This window comes from Typopeltis vanoorti, chromosome 20, assembly GCF_054136105.1.
Source record: "Typopeltis vanoorti isolate ZY-2024b chromosome 20, IOZ_Tvanoo_1.0, whole genome shotgun sequence".
In the NCBI taxonomy this organism is placed as follows: Eukaryota; Metazoa; Arthropoda; class Arachnida; order Uropygi; family Thelyphonidae; genus Typopeltis; species Typopeltis vanoorti.
Genome location: NC_143568.1, coordinates 49,298,148 through 49,313,271, shown reverse-complemented (window position 1 = coordinate 49,313,271; position 15,124 = coordinate 49,298,148). Strand labels below are relative to the sequence as shown.

The 15,124-nt window shown below is 37.3% G+C and overlaps 1 protein-coding gene across 1 annotated transcript in view; it reads right to left on the bottom strand.

Moving 5' to 3' along the window:
• Positions 1-4,395: 4,395 nt before the first annotated feature.
• LOC150095419 (pikachurin-like) overlaps positions 4,396-15,124 on the bottom strand; it is a 497,499-nt gene continuing 486,770 nt past the window's right edge. The window contains exon 14 of the mRNA XM_090409767.1: positions 4,396-4,927. Coding sequence (XP_090265893.1) covers positions 4,779-4,927 — 149 coding nt within the window. The 3' untranslated portion in view covers positions 4,396-4,778. The remainder of the gene's footprint in view (positions 4,928-15,124) is intronic.

Genomic DNA, 15,124 nt, shown 5'->3' with positions numbered 1-15,124 from the left:
CGAGGTTGATGTTGGGGAATAGTGCAGCAGAGTGAAGGAGAAGAGTAGTGATAATGAATGAGGTGATAGAAGGAATGTGTAAGAAGAGAGGCCTGGAATATGATAACAGAAGGATGCAGGCATTTGGAGAGAACGTTGTTTTCTGGGCAAGTAAGTGTGCTAGGGCTGGGCAACTCGAGTTGCAGGGCAGATTATAGCAGAGGTGGTCTTATGTGGGGATAGTGGCTTGAGAAATGAGAGGGTGGAGTATGCAAGAAGTAACAATAGCTATATGAATACTGGAAGTCTGCTGATTCTCTGTATACAAATGCCAAGAGCATTAGGAATAAAGGAAATGAGTTAGTGGTATTGATTGACTCTTTGCAAAGATTGTTAGTATCAGTGAAAGTTGGTTAACTAAGGAGGATGTTTTGACAGGGATAGAAAGGGAAGGTAAATGTGGTGTTGGAGTGTTACTCATGAGTTGAATTGTCTTTTCACAGTAGAGAATCAGAGCAGAAATGACACTGTCAGCTTTGAGAATATATGGTGCAAAATAGAAACTCAGAGGACAACGTATTTAGTGGAAATATAGATGGTGATTTGCAGGAAATTTCTAGGCAAATTAGTCTGCCAAGTAGGAGACTTCAACTATAGCAATATAAACTTCACAACATACAGTACTAAGAGAATTGAATTTTTGGACAACTGTCTTAGGCAGCATGTGGCGGATGGAACATGAGAAACAAGAGCTTTGGACTTGGTCATAGCATCAGAGGATCTGACTGTAGCTGAAATATTATACTTACCCCAGTTTGTGAGAGTAATCCTCCAAGGACTACATGGAGTTCATCCTCCCTGTGGTTTTTGAAGGATGAACAGGCAGGTAGAAATATGAAGGCAGAAGGAATTTATGTGGAATTATAAGACAGGTAACTATCATAGACTTTGAAATCAGATTGGAGCAGTACAATGGATGAAAGAATTTGAAGGAAGAGAGGTCAATAGTGTATGAGAAATACTTAAGAAAAAATTGTTTATGGCAGTGGCAGATTGTATACCATCTGTTAAGAATATAAAGCAATAAACGGACAACTAGAGACATGAAATAGGGATTATAGAAAGAACATAAAGAGAGAAATGGAGAAAAGTTGCATGAGGAATATAAGACTTAGGCTAGGGAGGAGACTAGTGTTATAATTCAATGAGAATCCTAAGAAATATTTTTTGCTATGTAGTCATCAGAAGGAAAAATGAATAACCTGCTGGATGAAAATTGGTAAGAACTCATCTACAGAATTGGCATATGAGAGTAATATTATTTATGCAGGTGTTACATGAAAAGTAGCACCTACCATGTCAAGAGGTTTTTAAGTTGCAACATGTGGATTGGTAACTGGCTTTCTGATAGATATCAGAGTTGTATATGGGGGAGTAGGAAGGTTCATAAGTAGAGTTCTGCAGTGTTCAGTACTCTGGCCATTGCTCTTCAATCTTTATTATTCATTGTATTGTCACTGGACTATAGGGAGATATTCGGTACTTCACAGATGATGCAAATTTTGGGAGGGTTACTAGTAATAGTGCTGATGAGGATTTGAATAAGATAGAGAAGTGGGCAAATGAATGGGAATATCAGTTTAATGCAAATAAAAGCAATGTTTTGAAATTTGAGATCCATAGATGGATGCTTCTTGCTCACTTAGTGGAGTTATACTGTATTGGAAGAAGTGGAAGAAGTAAGGGATCTTGGGATGATTGTAGATAGAAATCTGAAGTCGAGATGACATATGGAGAGGTTGTGAAAACAACTCAGAGAATTGCTGAAGTATTGAGGAGAACACTAACCACAACAGTTAAAAGGATCATGGGTCCATTGTATAGAGCTTTGATCAGGCTACATCTGGATATCTGTGCTCAGATCTAATCACTAGGATTTGAAGAGGATGAAATGAAATAACTTTGCAGAGATGGATAATGAAAATTATATCAGGACTGTGTTAGATAACTTTGATGAAATGAAATAACTTATTTAAATGAAATAACTTTGCAGAGATGGATAATGAAAATTATATCAGGACTGTGTTAGATAAGGGGATGGACTAAATGTATGCAAACTACAGAGTTTGTCGGATAGAAGATAAATGGGAGGGAATATGATTGAGACACTTAAATGGAAAAATGAGAGGAAAGAATAAGGAGACGGGGGGGGGGGGGCATTCCTAAAAGTTGCCAAAAGAAGTAGTAAGAAATGTTTTTTTTTGTATGGAGAACAGAATGCATTGCCTGAGATGGTGGAAGGAGTCCAATCATCAGAAGTGATGTGTGATGACTGTTAATGAATGAATATAAATTTCATTTAATTACCCTTACCCTAGTATTGATCTCCCACAGTGAGTCTTATGACACCACGGACGTCAAGAAAATAATAATAAACACTTACTGCATTTAAGCAGATATGGAATGTTATGTACTATTAGCTTTAGCAGGTTTATAGTTTCTTTTGCTGCAATAATGATGGCTTAATGAATGGGCTCTTTATCTGATATTTAAAATAAACTTGTGTGGATATATAAATAAACAACAGCTTATTTACAGTACTGAGAAGTGTTGGTACATAATTTCATTTTGTCACAAAAAAAACACTTTTGTATGAAAATTAACAATCTTAATTAACAGCCTTACTAAATTTTAACTGTTTAAGTGTCAATAAATGATAAGTAAGGAAATAAACTAGGAACATAGGGTGCATATTTATTCACACACTTTCTTTGTGTAACTGCTCCAGCAGTAGCTTATAACAATTTCACAAAATTCTCTACTGCACCTTACATTTATATCCTCTTGTAACTCTTATCTTCTTAGTGAATTACACTTGAAATATTCACTTCAAACAAAATTTCAATGAAGGATTTAATTTATCTGAAAATTTAACATATTTCAGCCACACTTTTAGAGATATCCTCATACCCATATCACTGATAATTCAAGGAAATTTTGTACATTTAGACATTGTATAGTCCATTCACTATGTGAATAATGTTAGGAATGATTTGAATGTTTAGGATGAAATAAATTGTACAACATATATTATATAGATTTAAAATCTGTGAAACCAATTAAACTGATATGATTCATGATTTAGAAACACTGTATTAGTTAAAAAGCAACTTGCTTTTATATATATAGATATATAATATATTGATAACACTACATATTAGGATTTTGGGAAATTTACACAACAGTATTAAAACTACTTTTGCATAGTTGTGTATAATGTTTGGGCAGTTACATTCAGTCAGATTTACACTCTGTGCTTGACATACACTTTACTTAAACTGTCTATTGTGCATGTACATACCTACATATGCACTTTTTATATGTATCGTTTTCTGGTGTTTAAACTTAACATACATTCTACTGCTAGACTAGAACTTCAAAGAAATTGTTGATGAGGGAAGAAGTAGAACTCAGTTGCACCATAATGTTCACTTATGATTTTTTTTTTTGTGATTTCACTTTTAGAGTTAGGTCATCTAAGACAAAATATAGTCAAAAAATGTCCATTGTACATTTTGAAATATTTTCAAATATTCTTCATTTGTTACAATATCTTTTCTAAAATTAATCATGGTCATTTTTGATTTGCCAGTTTTTTTTTTTTTTTTTTCTGTGTGTGTGTGTGTGTGTATACACATATATATTTGTGTAAAAGTTATACAAGTATTTGTATAGGAATGCTTTTATTACAACAAACTCTACATACAACCTGAATTACCACGACTCTCCAAGTCAAACTTTGATTTGAGTACCAAAATGTGTAAAACATTGGGAATTTGCTAGTAGAGTGCTCGGGTGGATAACAGCACAGTTTGCATTTAAGACTAGGAAAAGCATTTTTAATCAAATGAAAGTAAGAACATCAGAAATGAGTTAGCAAAAAAAAAGAAGTAGTAGTAATGGTTTCTGTCTCTCTTACTCCTCCCCTCTATCTTCCACTGTCCTCTACCTCCTGTTATCTCTGAAGCAACCTTATAATGTATTACAGATGAAAATATTTTAACAACAGTAAAATTATTGAGGTAGAAAATATGAGAGAAGTTTTCAGATTGTATGTGCAATATTTCAGCTTTTCTTTCTTTTTTTTTTTTTAACTATTTGAGCCTCGTTAATTAATTACTGCTATATATATTTAACATTTCCCAGAAATGAAAAGTAAACACTGAAAAGTTGCAAGCATGATGAGAGGGAGTAGGAGAAACAAAAAAAAGAAGTAAAAAAAAAGCCATGTTTAAGCTAGAGTGGCAAACAGTAAAATCATGCCAATATAGTCTGCTGTTATGTTTCTTCTCTTAATCACTTTTATGTTTTTAACTCTCCCTTTCTGACGGGTGCACAAAAAAAAATATCATTCTTGCATACCAAAGCTGCACTTTGCTTCATGGCAGGAAAGGGAATGACGGAATAAAGCAGGAAGAAGCACCAACTGAACATTTATTAACCTAGTGCGTCATCTTTTAGAAATGCATGAACTGATGTGATCACACAGAAGGCACTAACACAACATGTAGGGGAAGATAACAAAATTGAAGCCTGTAGAAAAGTTCTTCCATGGCACATGTGAAAATACAAACTACAACGATCTGATGCAGCTCAGGCTGTTCTAACAGTAAATATCATAGTGAACACCACCAAGTTTGTGCCTCAGCTGTGTACCAACAGTTTGTACATGGTTCTGCAGCTTGTACTGAGATCAGTACTATAGAAAACAGGTTCCTGACAGTTCGGATACACAATGTCTACAGGCATGGCTGAATATTGATCCCTGTTGATGCATGTGTGATTAGACGGATGTGATAGTCCGTTGAGAGAGTCACATTGGCCAGACAGCCCACTAGTCCTGTATGATATTTATTTAAACTCAGATGTACAATGTCTTCCATTCCACCTGTAAATAACAAAAATTATTAGTACATTTAAAATCAGTGGTATTATTAAACAAACATTCTGTCAAAATATTAGAAAGGTAATTAAATGAAATTTATATTCATTCATTAATTTATATTTATTAACAGAAAGTAAAGGGTGCAGGTGGAAAAACTAGATGTTTCTAAGGTATAGCAGTGAGAAGAAAAGTAATGTTGGCGATAAAATAGTGAATTTTTAGCAAACTATTTATGTGGTCCTTACAAGTTCTCTTTAGTGAAAATCAGCTATAAATGTTTCTGCACTGCTTGACAAAATTAACAGAATAAGATTCTTTTTCATTATTATTAACATCTGACTGCTGTGGTGTCAAAGGACTCGTTGTAGGAGGTCTATACTCTCTCTCTCATGCAAAAAGATCATTGAATTGTGTCTTAAACCCATTCACAATCTGAAGCAATGCATTCCACTCACCTATACAGCTTCCAGAGATAGTCTCTGTCTACAAAAAAAATCTCCACATTAACCTGGTAACAACCTCTCACTAACTTTGTCTCAATCATATTCCTTATCTTTCTTCTATTATTGGAAAGTTGCATTCTTTCAATCTTTTCTCATATCTGACATTCTATAGAACTGACACTGACTTAATAAACCTTCTCTTGACCTTCTTTGATATATTGCCTTGAAAAGCAGGCAACCAAATCTGTGTGCAGTAGTCCATATTTGGCATAATCAAAGCCTTATGCAAAGGAACCATAACCTCTTTGCTGCTGCATGTCAATGTTTTCCTCATTCTTGTCATAATCTGTTATGATGTTCTTATAATTTTAGCAGTGCTTCTCCTAAACTTCAAGTTTCTGTCCACCATGACTCCCAGAGCTCTCATCTCTTTCACTGCCTTCAAAATTTTCCCATTAATTGTATACTCTGCATCCCAACCTTGACTACCAAATTTCAAGACCTTGCACTTCACAACATTAAACTGATAACTCCACTCACTTGCCTATTTGCATAGTCTATTGAGATTCTCCTGCAAGGCCAGCACATCCCCAGGTGAGTCAGTCCCAATGTGCTTAACATACAAGTTAAACAGTAATGTCCCCAAAATGGATCGCTGTGGCACTACTAGTGATCTTTCTCTTTTAGGATACACTCTTTCATGCACAACCTGCTATCTAATCTCATCTGTTTCAATTTAGCTACCAGCTTATCATGTGGCACTCTATCAAAGGTCTTTGAAAAATCCAAGTAATCTAGTGAATTTGTCACCTTGTTGTAATATGTAAACAGAATGCTAAAGCGTGCCCCTCCTCAAACAAACCCATGCTAATCATCATCCCATTTCTGAATTCTAGTTTTCACCAACTTCTCTAATGCCTTAACAACAACTCCAGATACATAGATTGGCTTATAAATTGTGGCCTTGTCTTATCTACACGCTTTGTGAAGTGGAACAATTTTTCCCATCTTCCATTCCTTTGGGACTTGTCCTGTTGCTAGACCCATGTGAAACAAATGTGCCAAAGGTGCCATAAATCCCTAGAGCATTCCTTCAAGACACACGGTGATATGTTGTCAAGTCCTACTGCTTTATTAACATGAAGTTTATTTAATTCCTCATATACTTCCTGTTCATTCACTATCAGTCCTTCCTCCACCAATACCCTCTGCACTCCAGCTTCTCATGATGTCACCTTCACCAGAATGAAATACACTGATAAACTGCTCACTGAATACTTCAACTATATCCTCTGCATCAGTTAATAATCTATCAGTGTCGTCAATTAGCATCATTCTTCCACAGTCATTTTTTATTATACTTGCCACATATCGAAAGACCTCAATAGGATTTTTCTTAGCTTGATTGGCTAATTTCCTGAGATCTACTGCACTTTTGCTGCTGTTACGAACCAAGTCATCTTCCTGGCCTCTTCTTTGTCATGCAATTGATTTTTACCAACATTCATGTTGTGTTGACCCCACAGAGCCTTCTTCTTTCGGATTTCATGCTTAATTTCCTCATTCATCCATTTTACTCCTGCTATTAAATAGCTCTTGATGAATGCCCATGCAGCCTCTGTTTCCTTTCCATGCTATAGCTCCCAGTTGTCACTTAAGCCTTTTTATAATCACCAGCTTTGTAGTTCAACATATATCCCTTCTTCACAGTCGTTCTCTTGAAATAAACATTATATCACTTGGTGGTCACTCTCACCAACCCGGGAAGGGGAGGGGAAGATTAGACACTCCATTCATAATCACGTTCTTTGATGATATAACCAGATCTAAGACTCTTTCTTAATCCTTGTATAACCCTCCATTACATATTATCTAAGATTGTTGTCCCTTAGGAATCCGACAAAATTCATTCTCATTTCCTGACACTATAACTGAAATCACTTATAATGATCACCTTTGCTTGCTCACTATGCCAAGTTGCCTATGCATTTTTCTGTCTTCACTTCCACATTCCTTGGCCTGCAGCAACACTCAATCAAATATTTTATTCTATCAACTTTCACCTCACGCCATACTGCTTCAAAACCACTACCTCTGTTTTTTCCCCTTGGATTTCAACTTTTTTGCGGTATACTTTCCTTGCTATCATTAGCGGCACTCCTCCTTATCTGCATGAAAAACATCATTCTCATCCAACCATTTTCAAGCATACAAACTCGATCAGTGCAACAATTTCATCTCCCTTATTTTTGATGCTCCTGGCATTCAAAATAAGCATAACAATTCATTTCTTGTTATTAGACTCACAAGAATAAAGAATAATAATTTTTATTATTTCAAATATTTTGGGCTCAGAAATTAATGGGCCATCATCAGTATAAAGTAAAGCTAGAACAAAGAACATTTATCTTATTTACAGAGCTGAGCCATGCGCCAGAGTGCTGCCATATGGGGTGGTTACAAAATCAAATGAGATTATGATTAAAACTAAAATTAAATTATTAGACATACAAAAATTAACAAAGCTAAAGATAATTGAATGACACAGCATTATATATAAAATAAAAAAAATAAAAAAAAAAGATGTGAACACACATTGTTTGTCATTGCTATTTATAAGAATGAGACTCTTCCAAATCTTGGGAACAGATAGGCACTCATTCTGATTTAAGATTGGGTGGTGTAGAAGTGTTTCAGCACTATCTTTAAATAGCTTCTCAAACCTAAACTAGCACTAATCTAAAAGATGAGTATTAGATGAAAGGATATTGTAATCAGTATTCACCACATGCTGAGCAAGGCCAGATTTTTCAGATTTATTGCTGGTGATAATAAGATAGGTATTATTATTATTATTATTACACCCTCCATGGAGTCGGCAGACACATTGTGGGAGATTAATTCAACTGACAACATATTTATCAAACTGAATCTTAAAATCCTTAACACTCCCTTCATTAAAAACATATTCTGGTAATGCATTCCATTCACTCACAATTCTTCATGTAAAAAATGTACTCCTCGCATCCTTCTTCACCACACTTTTACATAACTTCTAGGGATGGCCTCTGGTTCTTCCCCCTCTTGCCTTCTACTCGTTTTATAATCCCCTATGAATTAATCTGATAAAATCCTCTCACTAACTTAAATGTCTGTATCTATCATATCAGCTCTTTTCCTTTTATCCACCAAATTCTGCAATCCACATTTCCTTCAACTTCTCTCTATAGCCAACATTCCAGAGACCTGATATTGTCTCTGGATCCTCTCCAATGTTTCCCATTGCAATAAAATCCAGGTGACCAGATCTGTGCACAATAGTCCAAGTGTGGTCTGACTAGTACTTTATACAGTGGCACAACCACCTCCTTATCCCTACATGTTAGTGTGCTTCTTATCATAGCACTACAATGTACAGTCTTTGCAACATGCTCTCTAAATTTCAGTCTACTGTCAACCATCACTCCCAAATCGCATCCTCTTATTGCAGTAGAGTACTATCAGTATAGCACACAGCCTTATATTTCTGCACTCCAAAACACAACACCTTGCACTTATTAATATTAAAACTACAATCCCACTCCTTTGTCCAAGTCAAAAATCTATTCAAATCTTCCTGAAGGGAATTAACAGAGCAGTGTTACTTATTATTCTCCCCAACTTTGCATCATCATCATTAGCAAACAGCTGAAGATCCCCAGTCAGTCCACATGATATATTATTTACAAACAAGTTAAACATTAGGAGGCCCAAGAACAGAACCATGAGGCATTGTGTGTGATGGAGCACCAGTGTGTTCCATCACACACACACACAACTTGCTGGTATTGTTCATAGAGCTAATCAGCAATCCATCTAACCAGTAGACTACTTTTCCCATTCTCTGCAGCTTGTACACCAACTTATAGTGTGGTAATCTATCAAATGCTTTTGCAAAGTTCAAAAATATCACTGTATATGATTCTCCCTTATCTAACACACTCATTACCTTATAAAGTGCAAGTAAATTGTTAAAACAAGATCTATTACAAATCGATGCTGATATTCACATCATAAAGAATACTATGTCCATCAACCCAAGCACCTTGACTACAACTGCAGTTATACAGACTGTCTAAAATTAGAAACGTGTGTCCTAGGAGCTATGCTTGATACTGTTTTGCCTTATTTTCACTCCTTGGGAATCTTATCCACTGCAAGATTTTCATTAAATAACCAGGTCAAGGGCATGAATTTCTTAAAAATATGTGGTGATATGTCATCCATCTTCCTAGTTGGAAGAAATGCCAATTAGATCTAGGTGATAGATGACTTTCATGCCCAGTGAAATGAAACACCACTAATGCTATATTTGGCCTCTAGAGCAGGAGTTCTGGACTTCACCCCCCCTTCTCTATGCAGTGTGAATGATACCCTTCAAGGGTATGACTTAGATATCCAGAACTGCATCTGGATATCTAAGTCATACCCTTAGAGATCTAGAACTGCATCCATTTCAAGGGTATCACAGTTAAAACAGGTAATGCAGGCTGGCCGCCAGATGGGCCCAAACCAGTTATTAACGAGTCAGGAGGCTTCCTGGTCAACTGGCACATACTCTTCCAGGTCGTGCCTGGTGAGGGAGTCCAAGTAGTGGTATGTGAGAAGAACTGTCAAGGCCATGGAACGGCAAGAGAACTGGTCGCTCTCTGTATGGGTGTCGTGTTCATGAGTCTATCTCCTCTACTGCATGTCCCCACTCTTGCCTTTCAAGTGATAACAAACTAAAAATGAAACAGACAAACAATGATGGCAACACTGCAAACATAATAAATCTCCCTCAGCAGTTAGTTTATCCAAACAATTCAAATCAAGCACAATATTCCAAATTTACTAAGATCCCTACCAAAAAAATCTTTTCTGCATCTATGGCATAAATTCCAACATAAACGACATTCATCACCACTTGCAGACATCAAAACCAGACCTACTCAGAAATCCAAATTACAACTACATCAACCACAGTTCACCTTCAATGCCTAAGTTATATTCTTCATGAATCATTTTGTTATAAAGTTGGCACCTGTGCCTTTGTATGTTCTAACGTTGCCTGCTAGAGAATGCCAAATCTAGAATCTCCCACTTTCCTACTCTGCCTGAAGGTTTCCTTGCCCCAATTAGTAACACACTACCTGCTGCATTTACTGGTTTCTAAACTCTGAAAGCCACGAAGACCTCTCCATGAAACTTGCATATCTACAATCTAGCAAAGTCATCATCCTAGGTGATTGAATATCCACAACTCCAACTGGCTCCCGTTTTCCTACACTACAGATCAAGGTGGACATGATGCAGAGGTTTTTGCCATAAGCAACAATCTAACGCAAATCATGCAGCTATCTACTCGAATTCCAGATAATCCTCATTCTTAACTAGTTCTCCTTCCAGATACTGTAGAAGTTACCTCTCCTCTCGGCAGCTTAGATCACGATCTAGTGCAAGTTTGTAGTCTCACAGAATGCCCCTCCTCTACCCACACCCAACCTCATGTCCTCTAGCACTACAACAGTACAAAGTGGGATGATCTCTGGAACTACTATTCTTTCCCATGGCATAACATTGCTTCCACTCTTCTGACTCAGACACCTGCACCAAGCCTGATTCAACAGAATATGCATGAAAGCAGTCAAAGAAAAAAAACTCAGCTTACTGCAGGTGCCTTGCATCAAGAACCCAAGCTTCACACTCAGCCTATACAGAAGCACATAATAAATGTAAATCACTTATTAGCAAATCTAAATCCAACTTCATAAAAGCCACTAGCAGAAAACTTGTCTCTTGTCCAGATGGTAGCCGTGCCTTCTGATGCCTCAAAAGCCATCGGATGCAACTTCTGCTCACCTCTCCCATCCAGATGGTACCACTGTTACAGCACAAAAAGAAACTGCTGACCTCCTTAGCATCACTTTTACTCTAACTCCTGCATAGATGATGAAGGCAAAATCACCTCCTTCCATACCAGCAATTGAGCACCATGAAAGACATAAGAAGAGTATTAAACAACCAGAACACTATTAAGTTGTATGGTCCTGACGGCATCTCTCCTATTGTACTCAAACTTTATACTCCAGAGTTAACCTGTCCTGTATCATCTCTTCAATCTTCTATACTTCGCTGGAAAATATCCCATCTCATGGAAACTAATATGCAACCTATTCCAAAAAAAAGGGAGACCAAAGTCTACCATCCAACTATGGACCAGTTGCCATCACTTCAGTCCTCTCCAATTATAATGGAGAAAGTTATCAATGGTCAACTTTTTCAATACCTACAAGCTCACCAGTATGGATTACATCCAATCCAGATCAAGCTGATATCTTAGCCTACATCATGCACCACAAACATGTGTCATGGAAAGGTTTGGAGAAACATGCACTGTTGTCCCTTGATATTTCCAAGGCTTTCGATCATGTTTGGCATCAAGGTCTGCTTTGCCAACTTTCTTCAGTATACCTGCCACCCTCTGTAACTCAATAGTAGCCAGCTTTCCTCTCTGGTCATTCACTGCATGTCATGGTGGACACTCTCTTTGAGCTTTGCCACCAGTGCAGGAGTACCTCAAGTCTCCATTCTCTCACCTACCCTCTTTCTCTTATACATAAATGATCTACTTTCAATCACTGCAAATCCTATGCATGAAAGCAGTCAAACATAATAAATCTCCTTCAACAATCAGTTTATCCAAACAATTCAAATCAAGCACAATATTCCAAATTTACTATGATCCTACCAAAAAAAAAAAAATCTTTTCTGCATCCATGGCATACATTCCAACATAAACGACATTCATCCCCACTTGCAGACATCAAAACCAGACCTCCTCAGAAACTCAAATGGCAACCACATCAACCACAATTCACATTCAATGCCCAAGTTATATTCTTCATGAATCATTTCGCTACAAAGTTGACACCTGTGCCAACGATAGCATTCTCCACCATCCTGCTTCTTTCACAAACCATAGTTCCCAGACATCAAGATCATCTGCAACCAGTGTCTTAAACATTGATCTCCATACCATCCTTCAGTAGGGCAAGGATAACCTAGTCTCCTTCAATGCTGCCAAAATGCAATCCTATCTCTTCTCTTGCAAATGGAATCTCAGCTCACCTTCCATCATACTCAGTAATATACACATCACCAGATAGGATGAACTCTCTATCTCCTTGGATGACATTTACCTCCCAACCTCTCTTGGCACAAACACATGACATCAATAGCTTCCTCAGCTTCTAAAAAACTAGGCATTCTTTTCTGTTCAAGAAGCTATTTGGTGGGCAACAATGGGATGCAAAGTACACTTGGTGGGGAAATTTTGTAGGAAGTTGAGGGAAGTTCAGAGGTCACATTGCACAAGTTGGCATCACATCGGATAATGACAATGATGCTGGGGACCTTAACGTGCAAAAATAGGTTCTGATTCCATTGTATAAGACCTTGATCAGGACTCATATGGATTTTTGAGCATAGATGATAGATGATAAGCGCCTCCGCAGTGCAATTGGAAGAATGACGGTACATTGCGCCCTTCGATTAGAAAAGGCCTAAGTTCGATTCTCGTCATGACGAGAGGAATCTTTATATGGACTTTTTCAATTGAAGGTGAGTTAGCCAATCTCATACAGAGGTAGCAGGGTTTTTTCTCCTGGAAACTCGAGTTTTCATCCCACATACAGACAAATCGGCCCTTCAGAACACACGCAATTTACAGACAAAAAATACTAGTGGTGGTGTGGGCAGTAGATGGCATTGATGTAGGTGATTGGTAGTAGAGATAAAGTACTTAAAATAAAAGAGCCAATAGGCTTCACTTCGGTGATGTAACATTATTTAAATTAAGGAGATATTAAATCCCACATTATTTCAAAGCCAAATAAGAAACTCAAAGATAGGAATCAAAGAGTTTCATGCCGAATATAGCAAACTATAAAAGTTTCGGCGAATTGTAGCGTAAGCTAAAGCACATAGTTCAACACTAGGGCAACTCATTGCAAAGGCGGGGAAAGTTCTGATCACTATTCTTAGTATTTCCTATAATGTAAAACACATCTCCTAGGAGATGTATGATGTTATACATTATGGTGGAAGGTCACTAACCAGACCAGTTTCAACCTTTGTATAGGTGAAGCAGGCTCTAAAAATTAGGCAATTCCGAAAGATCACCCATCACAGCGTTGTTCCACTCAGTGACAGGCTCACCCCATCACCGAGAAGAACTTCTCAGCATAGGCTCTACCCAGTGGCAGGCTCACCCCCACCACCAAGTAGAGCTATAATCTCAGCAGTGGCCCCACTCAGAGACAAGCAAAAACCTATCCCCAAGCAGACCCTCTCAGAATCCAAGCCCAACCTGCACCGGTTTCAACCCTCTTTGGGGTTTCATCAGTGAGTAGGTAGACCAGGTAATACTGAGATTATAGCGAAAATAACTTTCTTTGCTATACGAGTTGTCAAAAAGGTGCACTCATAAAAGAGCCAATAGGTTTCACTTCGGCGATGTAACATTATTTAAATTAAGGGGATATTAAATCCCACATTATTTCAAAGCCGAATAAGAAACTCAAAGATAGGAATCAAAGAGTTTCGTGCCAAATATAGCAAACTATAAAAGTTTCAGCAAATTGTAGCGTAAGCTAAACACATAGTTCAACACTAGGGCAACTCGTTGCAAAGGTGGAGAAAGTTCTGATCACTATTCTTAGTATTTCCCATAATGTAAAGCACATCTCCTAGGAGATGTATGATGGCTCATCTAATGTAAAACACTTACATTAGATGAGCCATTATGGCTCATCTAATGTAAAAGTTTTACATTATGGGAAATACTAAGAATTGTGATCAGAATTTTCTCCACCTTTGCAATGAGTTGCCCTAGTGTTGAACTATGTGCTTTGGCTTATGCTACAATTCGCAGAAACTTTCATAGTTTGCTATGTTCGGCATGAAACTCTTTGATTCCTATCTTTGAGTTTCTTATTCGGCTTGGAAATAATGTGGGATTTAATATCCCCTTAATTTAAATAGTGGAGGTCCTCCTGCGATGAGTCTTCAGACTCCTTGGAGGTGTCACGAATAATAATAATAATTTGGTTCCCCTAGTTTTCATGGTGATGAGGATATATTAGAAAATGTCCAGAGAAGACTAAGGTTGTAATTAGTCTTTGGGATGTGGGATATGAAGTCAGATTGAGGGAATGCAGTTTGCAAAGCCTTGTGAATAGGAGGAAGAGAGGGAATATGATTAAGACATTTAAGTTGGTAAAAAGTTGTTACTGGGTTAATGTGGAAGATATTTTTTTTGGAATGGGGAAAGGGGATAGAACAAGGGCCATCCCTGGAAACTGTATGAGGAGGACATGAGCCGAGGCATAAAGAGCAGGTTCTTTGCATGGAGAGTGGTTGGTGAATGGAATGTGTTGCCTGATATTGTAGTGAATGGAGATACATTGAATGAGTTTAAAACATGGTTTGATGGGCTTTGTGTGCAACAGTGTGTGCCTTCTGCAATGTGTCATTTGACCTCCATGGAGGTCTGGTGTTAATGATATTAATTAATCTACTGCCTCAAGACATTTATTCAACCTTTTGGAGAGTAGATGAATGTATACTTATCTACTCTCCAAGAAGGAACTGCAAAATTAATATTGGAGGATAGTACAATGTATCAAGAGATGTGGGATATGAAGTATTTGTATTCCAGTGAGAATTTTACATGCTC